Here is a 25,679-nt window from a genome sequence, read left to right as displayed (position 1 = left end):
GTGGGGATGTCAGAGGGCAACTGTGGAGTCAGCTCTTCCCACTGTGTTAGCCCCATAGCCCCATGATTGAACTCAGGTCATCAAAGTTGGGAGAAGGTGCTTTTACCTTCTGAGCCATCTCAACAGCCCTATTTCTACACATTCTTAAGTGCCTAGCAGTCATAGAAAAGATACTTTAGTCTCATTTTTATGAAGTTAATAAAAGCCATTTACAATGAAATGCCAAAAAAAGATATGGCTGATATAATAGACTCTTAAAATGTACCAAGTAAAATGAGAGAACTAAGGCCAAAGTACCAGGAATCAAACTTCTCAGTTTATCTGTGAAGACATACTAGAATAAATGCAAACATTCTAAGGGTTGCAATGAGCAGCAATGAAGAAGAGTGATTCTAGTTCTATTTATTCTGCTGATGTGCATGTGCTAATTTTATATGGCATACATATCTTATAATGATTTATAATGGCACACGCACCCCCACCTCACAAATGCACAGTCATACCCACACTCACACATACAGTTGTATATACAAAGCACACATGTACAGACATGCACAAACATGCATGCACATGCATAGTCATGTATATACACACACCCATACATACACAGACATGAACATACAGCCATACATACAGAGACAGGCACATACAAACACCCACATACACAGATAGGCACACATACAGATATACAAGAATAATATCTTCTTTAAAATATCAGCACATAAACACATTTTTGAAAAATTCACTGGAAGAGATGTGTAAAATAATAAATTACACAGTACACTATGCATATCTTTATTTTTCTAGAACTGTACACCTGCTCACCACAACTTTACAAATGATTTTGAATCTGTTTCTTTCTAATGCTAATGCAATTCTGCCAAACATTTTAAACTGTGTAACTTTGACAAACAAATGATGCTGTCTTAGCTTTGCCTGCCTGTCACTGCCCCATAAAGTGGAGAAAATGGGAAGTTCATATCTGACATCATAACTTTGTACTGTTATTAAAAGATTTATGCTATTATTTGCACTGTTACAGAATACCTTCAGATGAAATGGTCACTTCACTGTAGGAAGCTAGCAGGGCTGGCTGAGAGCTGGCTGTGGGCCTGTGTGCAAACACAGGCGCTACTTGGACAGCAGTGAAAACGCACTTGCGATCTTGTTCAAGGATCTGACAAATCTGTATTTATTTTACCCCATAAAGGGAACTTGCTGGTGAACTGAAACACTTCAATCATCTTATCAAGTTGTCCCAAGTCATCTGAAAAATAGCACTTACATGCTCAGCTTACAAAGAAGGCCTGTCAAAGCAGACACGACATGACAGTAGGAGTTCTTGACTTGAAAAGCTGACGGCACAAGGGAACAAATACCGTGACTGACTAAGGAGCAATAAACGGCAGGAAGATAAAATAACAATGCTATCAATCAAGAGAAAAGCTCCTCTCAAGAGTGCTCTCCTTATAATTTTTTTGTTTGTTTGATTAAAATCTCCTGGTTCTTGAGTAACACTGGATTTTTTTTTATATTTAGTTTTTTTTCAGACAATACATAATGGCCCCCTCCCCAACTATTCTAAGATCCACCCCACTTCCTACCCACCCAACCTCATGTCCCCCCATCTCTCTCGATAAAAATGATAATAATAATATTAATAATAATGATAATAGATATAAACGTGACAAAATTGTCAAAACAAAATTAAATAAAAAGCTTATAAAAAACAGAGTTAATTTTGTGTTATCAACTACTCCTGGGCATGGGGTCTGCTCTGGAATGTGGTTGATATATCCAGTCACACTCCATTAGGGAAACCGGATTTTCCCTTTCCTGTCAAGTATCAATTGCAAAATGCTTCCTGATTAGAGAAGGGACTTTGTGCCCACTTCCTCATTTTTACAGCTGGGGTTTTGTCTGACTCAAACCTGTGCAGTCCTCTGTGTGTAGACTCAGGGTCTGTGAGTCCATATGTACATCAGTCCAGCTGTGTCTGGAAGACACTGTTTCCTTGGGGTCATCCAACATAAGTCAATTATCTGTAGTGTTTTAAAATTTTATAAACCATATGTGAATGATGCCACATCTTATAATAAATTGATCAAGAGACTATTACATAGAGGGAGATAGTGGCCATCTGTGCTCTCACAGGTGATTAGTCAATACAACTTAATTGACCAAAAATCTAAACCTGTCCCCATTTCCTTTCCACCTTGCTGTTTCCCTACACAGCTTACCTAAAAGGCCTGAGTTTGAATGCCTCAGCTGCCTCACTAAGATCTGTCCACTACTAGTGGTCACTGGATGACTAGAGGTATTCTGCAAGGGTCGCTTAGCAGGAAATGCAGGGCCCAGTGTTGGTTAGTGGAAAGCCTGAGTTTCTTCAACTTTTGTGATGAACAATGGAGCACGGCCGGAGAAAGGATGTAATACAATCTTCTCAAGAGCCAAGCCTAAGGTACTAATTCAACTCCTTTGAAGACGTTGATGAAAGGGACAGACCTGGGCGTCAAGAGGCAAGCTTAGAAAATTCAGAATGATTGTTTTGTAGAACAATAACACACAGTCAAGACGAAAACGAGTACCCAGTTTTCTTTCTAAGGCCTTAGCAAGAGAAAACCAGGATGAGGAGAATGAACTTCCTCAGCCTCGTGGTCCCGTATTCTGGTGGTGGGGAAAGAGGTTCAGTCCAGCTTAGGTGTATTAGGACAATCTGGCTTGGAGACAAGCACATGCGCACTGAGCAGACTCTTCAAGGCTTTCTTAGAGCCGGCATGCTATAGCGCCCTAGCAACAAGCTCAGGAAGCATCATCCTTTGTTTTGTTCTCTGCCTAGTTTACTGTGGACACTGTCCTCCCTGGTGGACTCTGCACACAGGGAGCTGCTTTGACAGCGGCCAGCCTTTCTCTCTCTTCAGATCAGGCAAGCCTGCTTCTCAGGCACCCAGGCATGAAATTGGCATCTGCCTTTTGTGCTATCAACTGCAGAGAAGTTGGAAACTGATCCTCCAGAACTCTCTATGAGCTGTGTTTAGAAAATACCTCCTCCCTACACTTCCTCCTCAAATTCGAAGAGATTCATATCTGGGTGAGGATCTGTCTACAGCAATCTCCTCCTTTATCTCTCTGACAACTGCTTCTATGCTTGGAATAAGAAAATAAAAAACATGTTGCTGTTCATTTTGAAACACTAGCATAAGGAAGAGTATGCATAGTCATGGTAATATTCTGATTCTGTACTCTCCATGCCTTAGCATTAAAGTTTAACTCATAATGGCAAGTTTTAATGCACTGAGTGATAGAGGGTAAATAAAGGAAAATTGTTAGGAAGAGTCATGGGATTTTTTTTTTTCAAGACAGGGCTTCTCTGTGTAGTTTTGCGCCTTACCTGAAACTCACTTGGTAGTCCAGGCTGGCCTCGAACTCACAGAGATCCGCCTGGCTCTGCCTCCCGAGTGCTGGCATTAAAGGCATGTGCCACCACTGCCCAGCTGAGTCATGGGATTTATATGAAGACTTTTTAATAGGTTGTTCTTTTGTGCATTTGCATTGTAAATTGACCACAGAGATTGACAGAGGATTTTATCCCAAGAATGATTTTGTGAGTTCTGTGTGTGACTCATTTATAAAGTGCCTTTTATAATATTCACTAAAATGTTTAGAATATGCCAATTATATATTTAGTATTAGAATGACCACAATATTATGGATTTTAACATGGGACAATTAGTAATAGAAATGATACCCCCCTCTCCACCCTGTGTGATGCTCTCAGTTTAGCAACTTTATTTAATCTGCCTTGGCTGACCAAATCCTCCTTTCACATTGACCATCTTCAAGGCCAACAGCCCAGTGGAAGCTGTTGTCAAAGTCATCTTACTCTCTGAAATCTGTCCCTCCCTTTAGTGGTGTGCAGAGGACATTTTACTAGCTCTCTGGAAGAGAGGGAAAGCCCTGGTGTATAGGATTTTCCAACTTCTGTGCTGTCAATATATCCTTCACAGATAAATTTAAGCTGCCTGAATAGAATTGCTAAGCCAGGTTTGGGGAAGAAATAGTGTCTATTCCAGGTGAACTCCTGCCCACCAGCACTTCAGTCACTCCCAGTCTGCTGTCCATAACAAACAAAGACAATACTTTCACAACGTCTGACTGGCCCTGTCACCTAGGCCCTACATACATATCTTGGCTTTCCTGCCATACCATCACCCTTCTTTTAATTTTCCCATATTTCCCACTACAAAACATATAATCAGACTTTCTCTCTGCCAGCAAACTCTTCCTTTGCTCTTCCATTTCTTTACCTAAGATCCTTTAGGTCTTAGCTAAAATGTCTGTGTCTAAGAGAATTAATTCTGACCTCTTTGGTCATTCCAAAACCCCTTACCATGAGCCCTTACAGAAAGATACACATCTGCCCTACCGCTACAGTCACAGCTATAATCAAGAATTTCTTGTTAAAATGAAAGTATCAATGTTGGTCCTTTTGGTTACTTCACCAGGTGCCACACTTGTTCATCAGCACACATCCTCCAGACCTAAATAAGCACAGTGCCAAGAGCACAACATGAACTTTGGTACCATCTGTGTTCAGACTTGAGCTGGGAAGTGAGTGTCTATCTAGAAGCACAAATAAGTATTTTCCTAAGATGGTGATGTTGGAAACAGGCTGCTGATGTAATTCTGTGATGAACCAACTCTATGGATGGCACTGGAGAGTAGCTTCGGAAAATAAAGTAAGTAGGGTTTGATCTTGTTTGCAAACCAGACTTCTGTATTCAACAGCAGCAGCCCCAAAACCTCAGGGCACCTTTCTGAAGTCAACAAAAGTGAATAAAATGGAGGGGGGCCTTGATCCAGAAAGTCGGTCACACAACTAAGTAATGCTGCATTTCCACAAACCAAGCCATAAACCATGCCTTTTGGGTAGCCTGAAGTTCTGGATGTAAAATAAAATTAAAATATGGAAAAGAACAAAGAAGTAATATCATAATTTATTTTTTCTTTCCCTGTGTATCTAACTAGACTGGCCACAAGGTCCTTCATTTCAGACACTGATTCTGAGCATGGATGAAGATTTGCATTTGTTACAAGCAGTTTTCTAACAGAGCACAAAGTCAAACCCAGAACCAATGGCAGATGATTTCTTTCTCCTCAGAGCTTGAATGTTAAGTCTATTTCAGAAAGTGCTAAGAAAATAAATCAAACCCACAACTTTTTAAAGGTGATCTGTAGACAAAAGCAAACCTTTGAACTCTTCTACCATAATGCAGAAAATGCACCTTGCCTTATTACAAAGGACAGCTTCTTCCTGTCAATTTGCTCTAACCAGGAAGTCCTAATCTAAGATTTTCCTGATTATGAGGCAAAGTAGATAAATGTATCCATTTAATAAAAGCATTTCAAAGTCAATATGTACCTATCAAACATGAGTATATAAATACTTTTGTCATGAAATGTTTCACACCTTACAAAATTATGTAATAATACATAAACACAATAATATAATAAAGACCAATATTCTGAATTTTCTTCAAGTGATTATATTTATATATTAACAAGCCACACACAATGTAAAGGAAACAAATGCTTAGCCAAAAAAAAATACTCATAATCAAAAGGGAGTATATGCTAGTTTTATAGTGTTATTTACCAGTTCAGAGATTTCTAAAGTCTGCTTAGTTTATAAAATTATCGAAAGATACTCTCATAACTTCTTTCTTAAGTATAACCTTACACATACTGAATCAAATCTATGAAGATAATTCCTCCGGTTCTGCTTATCAAGAGAATTCCTGGGTTTTAAATTATGTCACTGCAGTTCTGCCTCAGACATTCAGAGGTGTATGAATTTATAAGCAAAACCTGCAAGATCAGGAAGATGACGTAATTAGAGCAGTAATCCCTCCCAGAAATAAAGCGATACTAGGGATGCAAGGCTTGCCCCTCAGTGACAGAATTGAAATCGTTCAGTATTATATTGTGAGCTAATATTTGTGCATGTTTTTCACTTATGGAAAATAAAAATATATTCACTGGATTTAGCAGCCTTATCTCTAAAATAAGTGACAAAGTTTCTCAGCTAATATATTTGCTGTGAAACTTATTTCCAAATTTATATATTCTTGCTTCCCTCTTATGTTATCATGTTTCAGGCATTGTACTGTGAGATAAATGAAAGTAAAACAAATCAAGAGTAAGGAAATTACGTATACTTTTTCCCAGTTAGCACAAGTAGATAAAAAAAAAAAAAAACATAAAATACAACAGGTTGGTAAAGTGTATTGAAAGAAAAATATTTGCATGTTGTACCTAATATTCCAATATTTTAAATTCAATATAATAAAAATTCTACCATTCAAAGTTAAATTACAACCTAAATTGAGCATATACTATTACTTTGAATTCTGTCTTGATGCATTACTTTAAATTTTGTCCTGTATTTTTGCTTTCATTCATCAATATACTCAAAATTTCAAGTATCCTTTTTACTGTCAACATAACCTTGTCTTCCACACTTCACATGGGATCCAAAGCATAAAAATTTCTGTGACCAGTATTGTGTCACAATGGTTATTTCGAGCAATCCAAGGCAATGGCACTGGAATCTATACTTGCTTCCATTTAAGAGAAACCATTTCTCAGTGCTGGCTGTGTTGGAAAGATGAACATCTACCTAAGTTGCTGCTAAGATTCTGAAAACATTTGAGGAATGAAAGTACTAGAAAGTGAGAACTGAGGATAGGCAAGTGATGTCAAGGGATGCAAATACAATGGTCTTCGGCAGCTCTGTTTGAAATCCCACCCTAGTATTTCAGAAATTTCTACCAACTACATTTTAATAACATGAGCCAGTCTCCATTATTACTCTTGGTTTTACTGAAGCTGGTTTGCTTAGGGAGTCTCTCTCTGGCAATCAAGAATTTTCAGTTAATAACCTTGTGTTTATATTTTGCCCATCCATCTGTTTATACCAATTGTTTAATTTTTCAAAATAATGGTATGTGACATACAGGGCATATATAATTGTGACTTGATTAATAACTTCACACTTTAAAAATGGAAAATACACGTTAGAAAATATCTGAATAGCTTCTGTAGACGCATAATTGATGATTAGCGTTAGCAAAACATATGAGATACTTATGCCTTCTGGATTAGGTCAACTGTTTAAAAATACAATGTAAGTGTTAATGAAGCAATTGATATTGCATTGCATATATGTTATGATGAAGTAAAGCCAATATTTAAAACAAATCATGTGGCTTTACATAAATGAAAAGGTTAGATATATGACTTTAATAGAGAAAGAACTGGTCACTAATTTGCTTTTGACACAACTGGGGATTCTGATAGGACACCTGGAAAGATGTCTCAACAGCACCTTTCAGCATTAGACATCTAAATACAGGGTCACCTATAATGCTAACAGGTGAAACTGAGGCAGTGGCAGAAGAACTATATGCTTGTCAAGGTTAAGGTGTCACCGTAATTGACACATGGAGAAACTAAAGCACAAACAGATAAATGTCCACAAGAAAAGCAGATTTTAACCAATCTTTATAATGCAAAAAAAGCAAACACCAATAAAATCCGTATGAGTTAATAATATTGTTGGCAAAGAACATTTAAATGAGAATGTGGATCCTAAGGCAAGAGAGGAATCTCAGGTTGAATAGAAAGAAAAGGATGTTAGTGATACCAGTTTCACAACACACACACATACACATGCAAGAATAAGAAATCACACTGTTTATGATGCAGGTAATGACTGGGGGGAAAAGATACATAGATTATTAACTGTTAATCAGCTTAATTTTAAGTCCTTGAAAAAGAATCTAAAAAGTTTAAGATCTAAGTTTATATGAAAACTTATGTAGACTCACAAACAAACTGTAAAAGAATACATTTAGGCTATATAATGTAACTCATTGAGCAAATATGAGAAGTAATTTTCTTCCTATTAGACAAAAGATGACTATTGGATCCTAAAACTTAAACTACATTATGTGCAGTTAAATGGTTTTCACTTTCAGATTGCATTAAAACTGAATTACAATCACTACTTCCTTGAATTGCTTAGTATTTCTTTCCTCTATAATGAGAATATTAATAGTGAATATTTTCATGCAATCAAATACATGCATTGCTCCATTTGATTCAGTATTATTGAATATAACATTAAAGGATTTTTCTAATTGATTTCACAGAGTATCAAATAGGATTATATTGTAGGAAACTGCTTTGGGAGCATATCATTAGGTAGAACAAAAAACAGTCAAACACAAAGCAGTGAAGTACTATGTGCCAAGACTCCTTCCCCTGAGAACATGATGGGCCACTAACAAATACAGGCAACATTCACATCACATCACATATCACACACTGCCACATAACACATAGTGCCATGACTCACCACATGCCACACACCATCACACATCACACATCACCACATACCACATAGCATGTGTCACACATTACCAAAATCACATAACACTGCAAAACATAGCACACATCAATACATATTACACGGCACCACTATATTTCACACAGAACTTCATATCATATATTATCACATATCATATGGCATGACAGATCATATAGAACTACATATCACATAGCACCACATATCACACATCAGCACATATCTCCACATTTCAATGGCACCACATAGCACCAAATGTTATACACAACCACATATCACCTTGAATCCCATTCATCACAAGTCACATAGCACATCTCATCACAGGTCTATACCATCATATATCATCACATGTTATATATCTCAGATAGCACATATAATTATTACGTGCTTAATATAATCACATAATACAATATATATCACATATCATATGTTCCTCATTCTGAGACCTTATATTATGCATCATGATATTTTCTCAGGAAAATCAACAGCAAGTTGTCCACTTTATTAATTGAATATTTTATCAAAAGTAGCTGTAATTTGACATTTCATGTCTATGTACATTTGTTATCATGAATTTAATACTCTTTAACAATTATAAGAATACAAGTCTTTCATTTATTTAATTATAAAAACAAATTTAGCTTTCAGTGAGAGCCAGTATTGTTTAAAGGAAAATATATAAACTAGAATTGTATGATTAGATCTTTTAAATATTCTTTGTGAGCACATAGACATATTCAGAAAATGCCTGCCTATATCATCTTCCATTTTGTCAAATTTTTAAAAAATAAACATGTCCATGGCAACCAGTACACAGATCAAAGCAACCGATTATTGGCAAACCTCTGCACTTCTCACCAGATAATATCATGTGACACAGAAAACTCTAATAGTGTAAAGTTCTAGTTATGTTCGTTTACTGAAAAATTTAAAATAGTATCATGCACTCCCTTTAAAATCTAAGTAAACTTTCAACTAAGCTTATATCAAGAACTGACTTCAGAGGCAGAAAAGGCCTTAGCCTTTCCAGACCTAGGCTCATTTCCTGGTACCCACATCTTTAGCTGACAACTACTGGGGAATCCAACACTTCCTTCTTGTCTCTGCAGACTCATACACATAAGGGCACACACACACACACACACACACAAAAAAAAAAAAAAAAAAAAAAAAAAAAAAAAAAACACAAATAAACAAAAATACAAACTGATTCCATTTCATACTATACCCTGCAACTCCTAAATCACTGATCCAGGTTCAGCACGCACACAGATACAATGCTAACTTCTCACCTTGCTGACCTATAGCCTACAACAGGACACCAAAATAATACTTAAATGACAGAGGTCAGACACCCAAAGCAGCAGGTAGTAGTGATTTGTTGAAATGAATTAATTTTCAACAAAGCAAATTTCTGCCCATCCATACACTGTCACTTTCATCACATGCTGGAGGTGTCTGGGCAGCTAGCTGTAATTTCAGGTACTTGGAAGATATCTCACATCCTGGAATCTTAAGTGGCAACTTACTGTTTGGAAGGCTCAGGATATTTTGGTTCTTCTAGCTTCTTCATTTCTCTTGTTGGGTCCACTGGGCTAAGAAGGACAGCAGCACACGACATTACAGAATGGCACGAATCTTCCCGGCAAACTGGAGTTTGAAAACAATTCATTGTAAATGTTAAAATAACTCAGTGGCTCTTCTCATGTTCCTCACTTAATTTTTGTATTTTCAGTCAAGTTCAGGGAAAATTTCAACAAAATATTAATTAACATTGAGTTATCCTTAATTCTTTTGAACAATATTTTTCACTAGTTAGCTGTACAAATCCTGGGCAATTTTACTTAGCTTTATAGCCAAAGTGGAAAAGGTATTTCTAACATTTAGCAGCCAAAAGACAAGTTGTTCTTTGAATGGCAGATAACAAGTGTATGTCATGGCACATGTAGTTCATAAATCTTCACAAAGAGAATTCACTTCCTTCATCAAGGTCAAGATCAAAAGAAATTCATGAATTACCATGTGCCTAAACTCCTGTGGTCTCCTTCTTCTCCAACTACAGCCCCAAACTCATCTACCTTTATAATATTACCATAAAGCATTTGCATTTGTGGCCTTTCTTTAATGGAGTCATACTTTATGATCATTCTTAAAAAGATGGCTTACTGTGTTCCATGTGTGTTTATAAAATTCATCTACAAAATGTACTGTTGGTTTATTGCTGTGCAATGCAGCTTTCCCTTGGACAAATAAACTAAGTTGTTTTTAATCTTTCAATATTAATAGTCACTGTTTCAGTTGGTGGCTGTTTCTATTAGCTATTAACTTCCTTCTAGTTTTTGGTTAGTTCCAAATAGAGATTTGTTCTCAAAAGGCTTCGTGAAGCTATAATTGTTCTTGGGGTATGTTGTTGATTGTATTCTTGACAGTCAACACCAGTGAACAGTTCTCTGTCCAGACTACTTTACTTTCCCCCAAACAGATGTTTCAACTGCCCCACACCCATAAAACACTTGATTTCACATCCATAAAACACCTGAATTCACAAGTTTTCCCATTGAAGTTTTCCTATTATATGAATACTATATCACTGCATAACAAATCCACACAAGCTCTGTTTAAAATAACACTCTCTTATTATCTCAAAGTTCTGTGAGTAGTAAATCTGGATAAGTGAATTGGACACAGTTCTTTTCTTAGAGTCTCAAGAGGCAAATGTTAATGTTCTGGTTTGGCTGCACTGCTATCAAAAGTTTCCATGAGCCAAGCATTGTGGCCCCAGAAGTGGACTGAGGCAGGTGGTATCCTAGTTACTACCTCTTATACGTCATCTAGAAATGTACCCAATAACATGTTTTTCTATTTAAAAAAGAAATCTGTGTGGAAATAATCCAATGAAAAATTAATTCAGGTTTGTGGTGGTTGACATTTCTTGTCAACATGACGAGATCAGGTACCCTGTAGGAGACAGGTCTCTGAGCACTTCTGCTAGGGATTGCATTTATCAGATGAACTGAGGTGGGAAGATGCACCCTGAATATGGCAGGATAATCCCATGGCTGGGGTTCTGGATGGTACAGGAGAAAGTGAGAAGAACATAAGAGTTCATGCATCCCTCTCTGTTTCTTGACTGTGGATACAACATGGCCTCAGGCTCAGGCTGCTGTGACTTCCCTTGACATTGCAGAATGTGCAAGGATCCTTGTGGCTAAATACATTTTTTTTTCCTGAAGCTGACAGTGCCAGGAGATTTTGTCACAGCAACCAGAAAAGAAATGAATACAAGGTAGCTATAAGAATCTGCTTCCTTCCTATGAGAGAAAAATAAAGTCTCCTGTTTCTAGGAACAATCATGTGTCATCATAGAATTCTACCTCATAGAGCTATTCAGTTAAGAATGCAATTACATTATTTATCTTTAACCTATATGTTCCTGATAATTAAGCTAAATCTGTATGTATATAGTCCTCATTTATATGACTCTAATTTATACAAATTATTTTGAATCTTAGTGAAATTACAGCTATCACAAAGAAAACATTGCTCAATTACTGCTAGCATGGTGAATCAACTTTAATTGTATAAAGTATAAACATCCCTAATTTTTTTTAATTTACAATCTACTATGTAAACAACAAATTCAGACCACAATCAATGGCAAACTTGTGAACATTTTCAGAATCTGATAATTACTGACCACTAGGCACATGCTATTGAGCAGAAGCCAGTAAAGAACCTATGTAGCATTTTCCAAATGCAGATAATCTAAAGGAATAAATTTGCCAGGAAAAATGAAAGTATGGGAAAGAAATGAATACTGATAGAAACCCAAGGATATTTCTGTTGAATGTAAATGATGTTACTCAATTGACACAAATAACAGCACAAATTTGTCTCTTATTCAATGTAGCAAAAAACAAAGAGAATAGAGGAGAGTGAAAGCTCCAGAGACATAACCAGGAAATGCAAGTCAGCCAAGAGCACGATCTTCCAAAGCAATGTTCCTCACTTTCCCATTAAAATTTTGTCTGAAAAGTGCCATATCAATGATGGAATCTTGGTATTTAAGAGAAATTAAACTGCACTCAGCTTCCGGTATTGTATTATTTGTTTCTTGGTTGTTGCAATAAAGCAAAATCAACATATGGAGGAAAGTGTCTATTAGACTTACAGATAACAGTCCATCATTGAGGGAAGCCAAGACAGAAAGGGAAACAGAGACCATGGAGGCAGGTCTCTGAAAGTGGAATCAGAGACAATGGAGGAACACTGTTTACTGATCTGTCTCTTGTGGCTTGCTAACTTTCTTATACAGCCCACGGCCACCTGCCCAATAATGGCAGTGTCCATAATGAGCATCTATCCATTAGCGATCGAGACAATGCCCCCAGAGGTGTGCCCCACACAACAGGCTCATGGTGGCAAACCTTCAACCAAGGCTCAGGATTGCCAGGTGACTGTGGTTTGTGACAAGTTGACAAAAACTAGCTAACACAAGTATCTTTAAATTTCATTTATCATGTTATACAAAATTAGTGTGACCAATTCAAATTATACAAATGAGAAACAAAGAAATGATAACTTTTCAAAACAAAAAATAAGCCCAACATTGAGCTCCAAAGGCAGAAATTGAGAAATAACAGAGCCCTTAGAAGTCATCACTGGCAGGAGGTGTCCCTGAGATAAATGGAGCAATGGATATTAATATGATAACAATATTCCAGCAAAAGACATTGTTCCAAGCCCATGTGGATACTTAAAATGCAGATGAGTATCTTGTACTGATCCTGATGTAAGCTCCTCTATGTAAGAACTGAATTTGCATACCAGTTGCAAATTATCTTGAATTTTATCACCCACAAAAGTGTAGGTGAAAAAAAATTCCAGAATAAGATGAATAACAGTAAATGGAAAAGCACATTTTTATTAAAATATACCATAATGAGACAGATTAAAATGAAAGATCATAAAAAATTCTCAGTCATTATGGGGTGAATCATATGATTTTACAAAAGATTAATGAATTTTCTCACTTAAAGAACTCTACAAAACAACATAGATGTTCATGATATCAGAACAGTCTACTTAAAAAATACTTATCTGGCATTTCTGATATATCTTACAAATTAATACTTATGGTAAAGAAAAATTTAAATGTGCTTAGAATGAATAACTGAAATTATTTATGGATACACACACACAATAGGCTTTAACTGATCATAAAGTTAAAGTCAACTGCAACAGAAAGTGTTTGGCTTTAGGGAGGCACAGTTTTGAAGACCATTGTTCAAACCATTTGAGCAGAGAGTGGTTTCTGTGTCCTTATCCACAGAGGCTCCCATCAGCCAAAGGCTCAGAGCAAGTGATTTTTAGTTCTCTTCTGGTGTTCCCACCTTGATGCTCTGAGGAGTACCATTTGTCTTCCTCCATTTAAACCTCTGTTATACGTTCTTCCAATGTGTACTTGGTTCTCTGCCAGGGAAGGTGCAATTGAGGTGGTAGCCCAAATCTCCATGTGCTTCTCCCAGTGACAAAGGTAGACTCTGGTAGCAGTGCTAAGCCATCCACTTTGAAATGACTTACAATGTCATATATTGTTGCACAAAGAACAAACAGCAAAGGATGGTATGATATTTAGTTTAGAAAAATGTGGAATGTAAAGTCACCTGTCACTGGTGCTGGTGTTTCATCAGCCACCATTACTCTGTACTCAAAAGCAAAGTAGTTATAAATGGCAAGTCCTGAACTTTTGCCTACGGGGGCAATTGAACATTATGTACATATGTTCAGATATACTTATTTATAGACAGGAACTCATGTAGCCCAGCCTGGCCTCAAACTCCCTTTGCTCTTGAAGATGACCTCAAAGTCCTATAACCCATGAGGAAATAGAAGCAGTCATTAAAAGACTCCCAACCAAAAAAAGTCTGGGACCAGCCAGTTTTAGCTCAAAATTCTACCAGACTTTCAAAGAAGACTTAATACCAATACTCTTCAAATTATTTCACATAACAGAGACAGATGTAACATTGTCAAATTCGTTCTATGAGGTCACAGTTACCTTGATAACCAAACCACATAAAGGCTCAACAAAGAAAGAGAATGACCGACCAATTTCCTTCATGGACATAAATGCAAAAATACTCCGTAAAATACTGGCAAACCGAATCCAAGAATACATTAAAAAGATCATCTACCATGACCAAGTAGGCTTCATCTCAGAGATACTGGGATGGTTCAACATACAAAAATCTGTCAATGTAATCCACACCAACAAACTGGAAGAAAAAAAAAAACACAAGATCTTCTGATTAGATTCTGAAAAAGCCTTTGACAAAATCCAACACCCCTTCATGATAAAAGTCCTGGAGAGATTAAGGACATGAGGGACATACCTAATTGTAATAAAGGCAATTTACAACAAGCCTATAGCCAACATCAAATTAAATGGAGAGAAACTCAAAACAATTCCACTAAAATCAGGAAGAAGCCAAGATTGTCCACTCTCATCATATCTATTCAATATAGTACTTGAAGTTCTATCTAGAGTAATAAGACAACTGAATCAGATCTAGGAGATACAATTTAGAAAGGATGAAGTCAAAGTATTGTTATCTGTAGATGATATGATAGTATACATAAGTGACCCTAAAAATTCCACTAGGGAATTAATGGATAAACACTTATAGCAAAGTGGCTACATACAAGATCACCCTAAATATAAAAACCAGCAGCCCTCCTATATGGAAATGACAAATGGACCGAGGTAAATATCAGGGAAAGAACACCTTTCACAATAGCACATGGGCAGTTCTCTCACTTTCATGCACTCAGGGACAGATCTCCCCACTGACATCTTCAGGGCCAACACTACTGTATTGCCCAGGCATGGCATAGGTCCACTGTCCTGAGTGCTGCACCAGATGGGGGCCAGAGCTAGATCTTCTGGTCCCAGTACAATCCTTTACAGACCTTGAATGGATAATTCTCAACCTCAGATGGTAAAACAAAAATCCCAGGATAGCTACAAGAATCTTTAACAATAAAATAAAATAACTTCCAGAGGTATCACCATCCCTGATTTCAAGTTCTGCTACAGATCTATAGTAACAAAAACTGCATATTAGCACAAAAACAGACATGTTGATAAGTGGAATAGAATTGAAGACCCAGAATTAAATCCACACATAGATGGACAACTGATTTTTTTTATAAAGTAGCTAGAAACACAATAGAAAAAAGAAAGCATCTTCAACAAATAGAGATTCATCTTGTCACCCTGAACCATATTAAAATCCAGGTGTATCAAAGACTCCAATATAAAGCCAGACACACTGAAACTGATAAAATAGAAAGTGGGGAACAGCCTTGAACACATTGGCACAGGAGACAACTTTTTGAACAAAACACCAATAGCGCAGGCACTAAGATCAACAATTACTAAACTGGAACTCATGAAACTGAAAAGCTTCTCTAATGTAAAGAAAACTGTCAACCAGAGTAAGGAGCAGGCTACAGAATGGGAAAGGTTTTTTTTTTTACCTACTATAATAGATGTCTAATATCCAAAATATATAAAGAACTCAAAAATTGGATATCAAAACGCCAAATAATTCAATTTAAAAATGAGGTAGAGATCTAAACAGAGAATTCTCAATAGAGGCATCTCAAATGGCAGTGAAACACTTAAAGACACGTTCAACATCCTTAGCCATCAGGGAACTGCCAATCAGAATTACATTGAGACTTACTCTTAAACCTCTCAGAATGGCTAAGATCATTAACACAGTGACAGCTCATGCTGGCAAGGGTGTGTAGCAAGGGGGAAACACCTATACATTCCTGATGATAGTGGAAAGTTATACAGGCACTATGGAAATCAATGTTGCAATTTCTCAGAAAGCTGGAAATTGATCAAGACCTAGCTATATCACTCTTGGTATAAGACCCTTCATCCTACCACAGGGACAACTTGCTCAAATATTTTCACTGAGGCTTTATTCACAATAACCAGAAATTGGAAACAACCTAGATGTCTCTTAACCAAAGAATGGATAAAGAAAATACATTACATTAACAAAAGGGAGTATTACTCAGGCTTTAAAAAATGACATCATGATATCTTCAGGTAAATGGATGCACTTAGAATAAAATCCTGAGTGAGTTAGCCCAGACCCAGAAAGACAAATATGATTGTATTCATGGTATGATATTAGCTGTTAAGCAAATAACAATAAAGCTACAATCCACAGACCCAGAGAGTTTCGGTAAAGAGGAAGGCTCTAGGTGGGTAGATGGATCTCCCTGGAAAGAGGAAATAGATTTTGCAAATGGAATGGGGATGGATAAGAATGGTAGTGGGAGGGATGCAAGTTATGGAGACAGAGTATGCAGAGAGAGACAGCTGAAATTGAGAGTCATTTGGAGATGATGTTTAAACCTAGTGCAGTGGAAACTCCCTGGAATCTATATAACCCTGGTGAGAACCCCTAGTAATGAATGAGTCTAAACTAGCTAACTTTGGTAGCCAGGAAAGGCTTCCAGTGGTGGGACTGGAAGATTATATATATATATGAGATCTGAGTTGTTAGCCAAGGGGGTCCCAATGAGATCTCCAAACAATTCAGGCTGATGATAGTACAGAGGGTTGCTCTCTGCAAACTGACAGTGGGGCTCCATCGCCAAGGACAATGGAGGTTGAGATGGTTGCTTCATGGACCCTTCACCCCTATGTTCTAGTCTCTTTCTTACAGGCTACTGCAAGAGAAACCTGACACTACCCCAGACACAAAACATTTAACCTACAATCTGTCCTGCCTATAAAGCATGCTGGAGCAATGGTGGCACAGTATTTGTGGGAGTGGCCATCCTCTGATTTAACTTGAGACTCATGCCATGAGAGGGAGTCCATGCCCTACACTGTCTGGATAGGCATGAACTGGAGAATAGTCCAGAGACCTAGGGTTAAAACCAAACATGACTGGAGAGAGGGAGGGAGAGAGAGAGAGAGAGAGAGAGAGAGAGAGAGAGAGAGAGAGAGAGAGAGAGAGAGAGAGATATGAAATGATTCTTAATGGTATTATGCTATACTCATAGATTGTTGTCCTGTCTAGTTGTCATCAGAAAGACTCCCTTTGGCAGCAGATGGAAGTGGGTACAGAGACCCACAACTACACATTATGTGGAGAGAGAGTCTAAATTGGAGGTTTCCATGAGGTCTCCCCTTGGAAATAAGAGAACTGCACAGAAGGGGAGGAATGATTGTAACTGTCAGAGGGAATAAAGGACACCAGGAGAACATGGACCACTGAATCACCTAAGGAGGACTCATCTGGGCTCACAGAGACTGAAATGGTAAGCTCGGGGTCTACATGAGTCTCCACTAAGTCCTCTGTGCATATGCTATGACTGTTTGCTTGGTGGTTTTGTGGGACTCCTAATACTGGAAGTGGATATGTCTCTGACTCTTTTTCCTATTCTTGGGACTCTTTTCATTGGGTTGCATTTTCTACCTTCCATATAAAGACTTTTGACTTATTTTATATTGTTTGTTTTTGTGTGTGTGTGTGTGTGTGTGTGTGTGTGTGTGTGTATATGTTTGGTTATGTCTCTTGGAGACCTGCTATTTTTTGAAGGGAGTAGATATGGGGGAGAGGGGAGGTGGGGGATAGAGCTAAGAGAAATGGAGGTGTGTGTGTGTGTGTGTGTGTGTGTGTGTGTGTGTGTGTGTGTTTGGTTGTTGTTTCTTAGAGGCCTGCTCTTTCTGAAGAGAAACTAAAGGGGAGTGGATATGGGGAAGAGGGGAGGTGGGGGATAAAGCTAAGAGAAATGGATGTAAAGCATACTGTGGTCAGGATATATTGTATGAGAACAGAATCTACTTTAATATAAAAAATAGAGGGAATAAAGGACACATACATAAATACAAAATAGCACTGTAGAGAACATTCATCAAATGTACACACACACACACACACACACACACACACACACATATATAGTTGAGTCTGTTACTTCAATGATACAGGAGAAGAAATCTTGATGCAAATGCCACAAAAAATGTTTTCACATGTTATATGCATGATGAATTAATGAATGATAATTTCAAGGCAGAGATAATATTTTATATAGCATTCCTGGTTAACACTATGGGACTGAAAAATAATAAAAGCCCTTTGATCCTGTATATGTGTGTGTGCACTTGGATTTTTATGTAAACACATATGACAGAATATTCACCTAGAATAACTAAAACAGAAAGAAGTCTGATAAATGTGCTGACTGAGCCATTTAGGTTTCTCATGTCAAATTTAGAAGCAGCCCTGGGGCAATCCTAGCTGTGATTCTACTGCAGAATCTAAAAACATGCATCAGTTCTACCACTCAAGACAACACCATGAATTTTCCAGGCATGCAATGAAATCACAGTTGTTAACCATTCTGGGTTAACATTTGTGACAAGTCCTACATTATCTAAATAAAGTTTAACCTAAGATTTCTGTAATCGGATATCCTACAATTTAGAACACACAAATATAGGAGAAAAGAAAAGGTGCTTGACATTTCAATATAGAAACAATTTGTAAGGCATGTAACACAAACAATAGTCACTATCCTCAAGGGGAGAGAGGCTGAACCAAAATGCATCGTTCCTGTCTCTTTTGGAGAAGTCTGTCAAAACTAAACATTATTAAGAACACTTGCTATTTGGATTTGTCAAAGAAACCGAAATTAATATCACTAAGTAATCAACATTATAATCTATTAAAAACTATATTTTAAAACTTACAGTAAAAAGAAGTATTATACATAATTAGATATAAATGAAAAAAATGTTGAGTATCAATTTTCTAAAGAGACTATCAGACAAATCCTTCCAGCACAGCAGTTTTCTAAATATTTCCAGTCTTTCACCTCCCAGCCATCAGGTTCTTCTATATCTTTTGTTAGGTGTTTGCTTGCTCTAAACATGTTTACTACATAAATCACAACAGTAACAAAGCAACAATTGAGCTTCTCCATACTTTTCTTCTTTCCTTCTTTTGTTCTTTGCCGTGCTGAGGATAGGAATCCATGATAGGTAAGCACTCTACCACAAAGACACATTCCCAGCCTCAGGATTTAACATTTAATTTTTCATGGCATGTACAATCTAACTGGTTACTTTACATATTTATTCTATATAATTCAATGACATAAACAATTTATTCAAAATCATATTATTAACTGTTGAACCAAGCAGGTTCTAAGCTCTGAAGATGTAACAGTAAACAATAAAGTCCTTGGTCCTTCCAGGAAATTTTTATATTTGATCTTTTGAATTTTTATTTACGCGATATGTGTGTGTGTGCCTGGGTGAGTTTTGTACACATGTATGTATGTGCCTGAATTGGAATTACAGGCAATTGTGAGCATCCTGAGGTGGGTGCTGAGAACAAACCACTAGCCTTCTGTAAAAGCAGCAAGTGCTATAACCACTGAGCCATCTCTTTACCTCTGATCATTGATTTTCAGTGCTCACAACAGTAGTAGTTGTATCATCCACTTTATGGTAGGAAAAAACAAATATTTTAGCAAATTCCTTCCTCTAGTCTAGAAAGAACTGAAAAAAATTTCTTGTACTTGGTCTCTACTTCTGTACTATATTAAATATATAATCAATCATGAATAGTCACTGGAGTTGTTTAAGCATATCATATAGATCTGTGTGCATGTAGCTCTGTGTCACAGTACTTACCTGGGATACAAATTCTGCAAATTCTAAGTTTAGTCTTTAGTACTGCCCATGAGGTGAGAAAAAGCATCCACATAAAATCACAGTCATTCATTTTCTGAGAGCTAAACTTATTAAAAACTGGACTTTAGGGGCAGGAAACATGACTCAGTATTTAAAAGCATGTCCTGCTCTTAAAAAGGACTAAGGTTCTAGACCTAGCGCCTACATCGAGGTTCACATCAGCCTGTAATTTCAGATTCAAGGATTCCCTCACGTTTATTTAACTTTGTGGGCTCCATCATGCATGTGGTATATGAACATACACTCAGGCATATGCACACAAACATCAAACTAGAAAAAAATTGAAACACCATACTGTACAACTCTATTCATATTCTTTCTTTAATATAGTCATTCTCCTTCAAACATAGTATAGCCAGTATTATCACAGGATGAGTCAATTACCCTCCTGTGTCCTGCCCTATCCTCATTCTTCCTGTTCTTGGTTCATTAGGTATTTTTTTTTTTGCCCCACCTGTGGGTTGAGCAGAAAAAGAACCAAATGAATTAAAAATCTCCGTTGAAAAAAAAAAATATTGTTTAGAACAGGAATCTCTGGCCATGAGACATAATTGATGGGTCTTTAGTCCTGTACTTCTGACAGTTACTTAATGGGATTCATTCTGTAAAGAATGAGGAGTCATATCATCTGCATAATGCTCTTCTTCACTTTTTTAGAATTGAAATAAATTATTCAATTATCTCCTTGAAAAGCCACCCACTCTTCAGAATTTTGCATATGAATAACAAATCATAAGGAAATGTGTACAGGTGTGCTCCAATGTATGATTTACATAAAGCAGGGGACAGCTTTGCTGTCCTCGGAACAGATGCTAAAGTGCCAGATAATGTCTTCCTCCTGACATCATCCACCCTACTTCATGACTGGTGAAAATCAGGAAGCACAGCTGCATAGGTCAATTGGATGATTTATCCATTGGTTAGCTATCAAAGCAAGGTAGCACCCTACGGGAACAAACTTCGTGTTTTACAACCAAATATTTTTAATATGATAAATTTCCCCAGGACAAATCTATATGACATTGCATATTGCATGCTATATGCTTTCATTATGAGTAAAAGTCCATGGACACATATTAATCTAATTTGTTAGATTTCTAGTAACATTGTGTCTTAAACCAAAGGTGGTAATCACCCAAGAGTGCAGTGTATCCATAGAACTGCAGTGAAATCTTTGAGGGAGGGCACATGGAACAAAAGACAATGATGCCAGCAGAACTTTCAAGATGACCTTAACCTCCAGGTCTGTCACCAGAGGAGGAGCTACTGGATGGACACTAGTTTAGTATTGTCTATGCATTTGAGGGACAATTTCTTGCATTACAACATTTCCTCACTCAAACTCCGTTAGTCTTTATGGATATATGAAAGTAATGTCTATATTTATATCATTGCTATGAACAGAAAATACGTACATCTAAATAAGGTATATGTAACTTAATTTGCATGTGTAGCTGTACTAACTACTCTCAGGCCACAAGGATCTAGAAATAATTGTTTTACCAACAAATCTTACTCAAACTTTCACTGGCACATTTTGAAAGGCTGCTCTCTGCCCAGACAAGTATCAGTCTTCAAAAAGCTCTTTTTAATATGGGAAATGAGTACGCAAAGCCCTTGGTATGAAAAATGGTCTGTGAATACTCATGACATTTCAGAGTTTTTGTATGACAATATTTATAAGGAATATGCTTTGAATAATTTCATTTTATGTGCAGAGTGTAGCCTATCTACACTTCTACTGTCTTGCTTCTTTAGGGAGGGAGCCCAAGTCTTTACTACCATATATTTTTCTAAATAAATTTTTGAAACTCTGTAACTGATAAAGGATGCTATATCTGTAAAAATCATAAGTTGGTTATCAACTGTGGGAAGTATCAGCAAATTTATAAAATTGTCAATTTATAAGTATTAGATTTCAGAATTACAAATATCATATAGTGACTAAATTATGTTTGCCAAGTCTGAGATGCAACACTTCAAAAATCATGTGTTCTCTTTTGTTTTCAGTCTAGTATTCACCTAGAATTATATTGGCCCATAAGTTTTCACCATTTTGATTGAGGTATTTTTAAAATATCTTCATAACAAATATGAGTTTTAATAGTCAAATTCTCTGCTGCTTATTTAGAAACATATATGTTTCTTATATTTATCCATTATATTTTCAAGGCATAAATTATCAGGTATCAGAAATGTCCTTAGTAATACTGTTCCAATTTCCCATCAGTAAATAAAGCTTCACAGTGAAAGCAACCTTATGATTTCCTTATCTGTATAATAGGTATGAAAAGTAATAAAGAGAAGCCAATGTTCATGTGCTTATTCAAAAACTGAGGAGAGAAATCTAAGGAATTCATAAGACGTGGCATTATAGTAAGTTGACAACACCTAAATAGGTCTGACAACTTGCTTTGAAAGCTGTTAAAGAGGTTGTGCAGTGCATTACTTTTATCTAGCACACCCTAGCATTAACTACTTCTTTTGTTTAGAAAAGAATAAAGAGTAGCAACAAGGTATTATTAATACAGAAAAAATCCTCTCTCTGTCCCCCATTCTAATTGTGTCACAGACAGATCCTGGCTTTTTCTTTCAGCTACCAAAACAAAACCATCTCACTTTGCCTGAATATTAAAAGGCTTAGGAAATATTTTCTCGGTGTCAGCAATAACACAATAAACATCACCTTCATTTCACCCAGGCCTACCTAATTATTTGTTTCTCCATAATATAAAAATTCAAAAATTCTAGTCTTTGTAGTAATTAATAACATAAAAAACACATAATTAAAACACATTATGAGGTTTAATCTTTCTAATGTTTATATTTAAATATCTGTATTATGTTTGTATAAAATAACATATGCATATATGATTCTGTGCCAATAATCTTCAATTATTTGAAGAATTTAAACTTCATGAAGGCCAGGGCTAAGACAGTACCTGCATATAACTGTGGATGAACTAGACTCACATAATAACGTATTCATGAAAACTTTATTAAATCCACAGAAATCATAATTGTTGTATTTTATAACTAGAAATTATCCAGTGAAACATGTAATAGCCAAAACAGTGCCATATATTTTACATACTTGTTCACAGAAGAATGTGAAACAATTCCATACACACTGAGCACTGAGACAGCCTTTCCATATGTTTGCAAATCATAATTTACTGACTCCACTGGTAGAGGTACCACATAAAAAGATAGAACTTATTACACATATGTCTTCCCTAATTTGTAACAAATAATCACTACCATATAAGTATCCATGGAATTCTGTCAAAGAGTCATTTATGTGAGAGTAACATACTAGACTGAGTCAGGGAACTTGAATCATTCTTATAAATACATTTGACTTGAACAGCAGATTCAAGGTTTTCTTTGTCTCTGGACTGAAGATCAACATCTGCAATATTTTTTATTTGCTTCCAACTGCCTGTATTATGGCTATGTTTTAGGATGTTGAATACAAGTGTCATCTAAAATGTGACTTGCTTCAAAATATTCATGCCAATGCTAAGATGAGCATAACTGCATGCTAGTCTAAGCTATGCGTAAGTTCAGCTGAATATGTACTCTGACAAATTTATAAACATCTATATTTTATTTATAATTTGTCTGTTAAATTTTCTTTAAAAGTAACTCACACTAAGTTCTGGAAAGAGATATTTTATCTCCTTTTGATCAATACTGCTTTTAAGTCACAGCATCTAGCTTAATATAACCAACTTTGGTAACAGACATTAGAAGAAAAATAACCCTGTTTATAAGTATTTCAATGAAATTTGCTGTTATGGGCCTTAATCTGAATTCAGTCTTCTCATGTGGCAGGTGATTCATACATGGTCTGAAAATATAATTTATAGTAATTTATTACATTATGGTTAATAAAATGTTTACCGTTTGATTTAACAAGTTGGAAATAGTATGATCCCTTTAAATGAGATAAAACCATCAAAATTACATGTATTAAAATTAATATAGTCTTCCTAGGTAGTTACTAACTTCAAAATTACTTAATATCTAATATATATCAAATGAAAATAAAAATCTATGCACTTTAAAAGCATGCAACAACAGGAAATACTTTTAATATGCTCGTCTCCTTCATCTTCTGCTCAAAAAGAAACCTTAATATTGATTGAGACTTTATATATCATTACCTGAGGCAGCCATGGTGAAAAATAGTGAAAAGGGTACTGGTATAATAATGATATCCATAAATCAGCACAAATAAAACAGTTAATTTACAATCATTAAGTGTTCCTCAACCTTTTACAAAGACTCAAATGCAATTATAAACCAAAGGATATTTTTATTGGCCTAATGGTAAAGTAGATTATGGTAACCTCATTGCTTCATTGACTTTTACTCAAGAGACAAACATCACACCCACATAATTCATCAGTGGAAGGAGTATACACTAAGATAATTTCAAAAGCATCTTCCTCAATATATGAGAATCATAGGATCTCAGTTTTATGTGGTATTTCTCCAGAAACAAAACATCTGGTCAAATTACTCTTTTTTAATATTACACTTTTCATTTTTCTCAGTCTGTGTGTGAATGTATATGCTGTTTCTATTTGTGTGTAGGTGTTTTTCTAGATGTGTATATATTATGTGCTTTTTGTGTGTGTATGTGTGTGTATCTGTATATATGTGTGCGTGTTATGCATATGTGCACAAGCACATTTATAAGAAATCCAGAAGTTGACACTGGGTGATTTCCATAATCACTCTCTATATTATGTTTTGAGACATGATTTCTTACTAAATATGAAAGCATTAATTTGACTAGATTGGCAGCCAGGTAGCCCTATGGGTTCACCTGTTTCCTCTGCAGTGGTGGGTTTAATGTTGATGGCTTTTTTAAAATTCATTTTACATACCAACCACAGATCCCCCTCTCATCCCTTCTCCCACTCCCCCCATGCATTCCCCCCATACCTCCTCCTCTACTCCAACAGGGTAATTTCTCCCATCAGGGGACAGCTAAGCCTGGTACATTCAGTTGAGGCAGGACCAAGCCTCTCACCACTTTATCAGGGGTGAGCAAAGTGTCCAACCATAGGTAATGGGATCCAGAAATCCAATTCATGCACCAGGAATAGATTCTGATCACACTGCCAGGGGCCCTCCAAACAGACCCAGCTACACAACTGTCTCCCATATGCAGAAGGTCTAGTCCAGTTCCATGCAGGTTCCACAGCTGTTGGTCTAAATTTTGTGTATTTCTATGAGCTTGGTTCAGTTGTCTCTGTGGATTTCCCCATCACGATCTTGACCACCACCCCTCCCGCCTTGCTCATGTAATCCCTCTTCTTTCCCTCTCTTTGACTAGATTCTCAAAGTTCAGCCTGGTGCATGGTAGTGGATCTCTGCATCTGCTTCCATCATTTACTGGATGAAGGCTCTATGATGACAGTTAGGGTATTCTCCAATCTG

The 25,679-nt window shown here is 36.6% G+C and overlaps 1 protein-coding gene across 3 annotated transcripts in view; it reads right to left on the bottom strand.

Moving 5' to 3' along the window:
• Ccser1 (coiled-coil serine rich protein 1) overlaps positions 1 to 25,679 on the bottom strand; it is a 1,158,948-nt gene that overhangs the window by 893,800 nt on the left and 239,469 nt on the right. For all 3 annotated transcript variants that reach the window (XM_076566874.1, XM_076566875.1, XM_076566876.1), the window contains exon 5: positions 9,958 to 10,078. In XM_076566874.1, the coding sequence (XP_076422989.1) occupies positions 9,958 to 10,078 (121 nt within the window). The remainder of the gene's footprint in view (positions 1 to 9,957; positions 10,079 to 25,679) is intronic.

The sequence above is a fragment of the Peromyscus maniculatus genome, chromosome 3 (assembly GCF_049852395.1).
Source record: "Peromyscus maniculatus bairdii isolate BWxNUB_F1_BW_parent chromosome 3, HU_Pman_BW_mat_3.1, whole genome shotgun sequence".
NCBI lineage: Eukaryota > Metazoa > Chordata > Mammalia > Rodentia > Cricetidae > Peromyscus > Peromyscus maniculatus.
The sequence above is the reverse complement of the archived record's forward strand: the minus strand, read 5'-3'. Positions and strand labels throughout refer to the sequence as shown.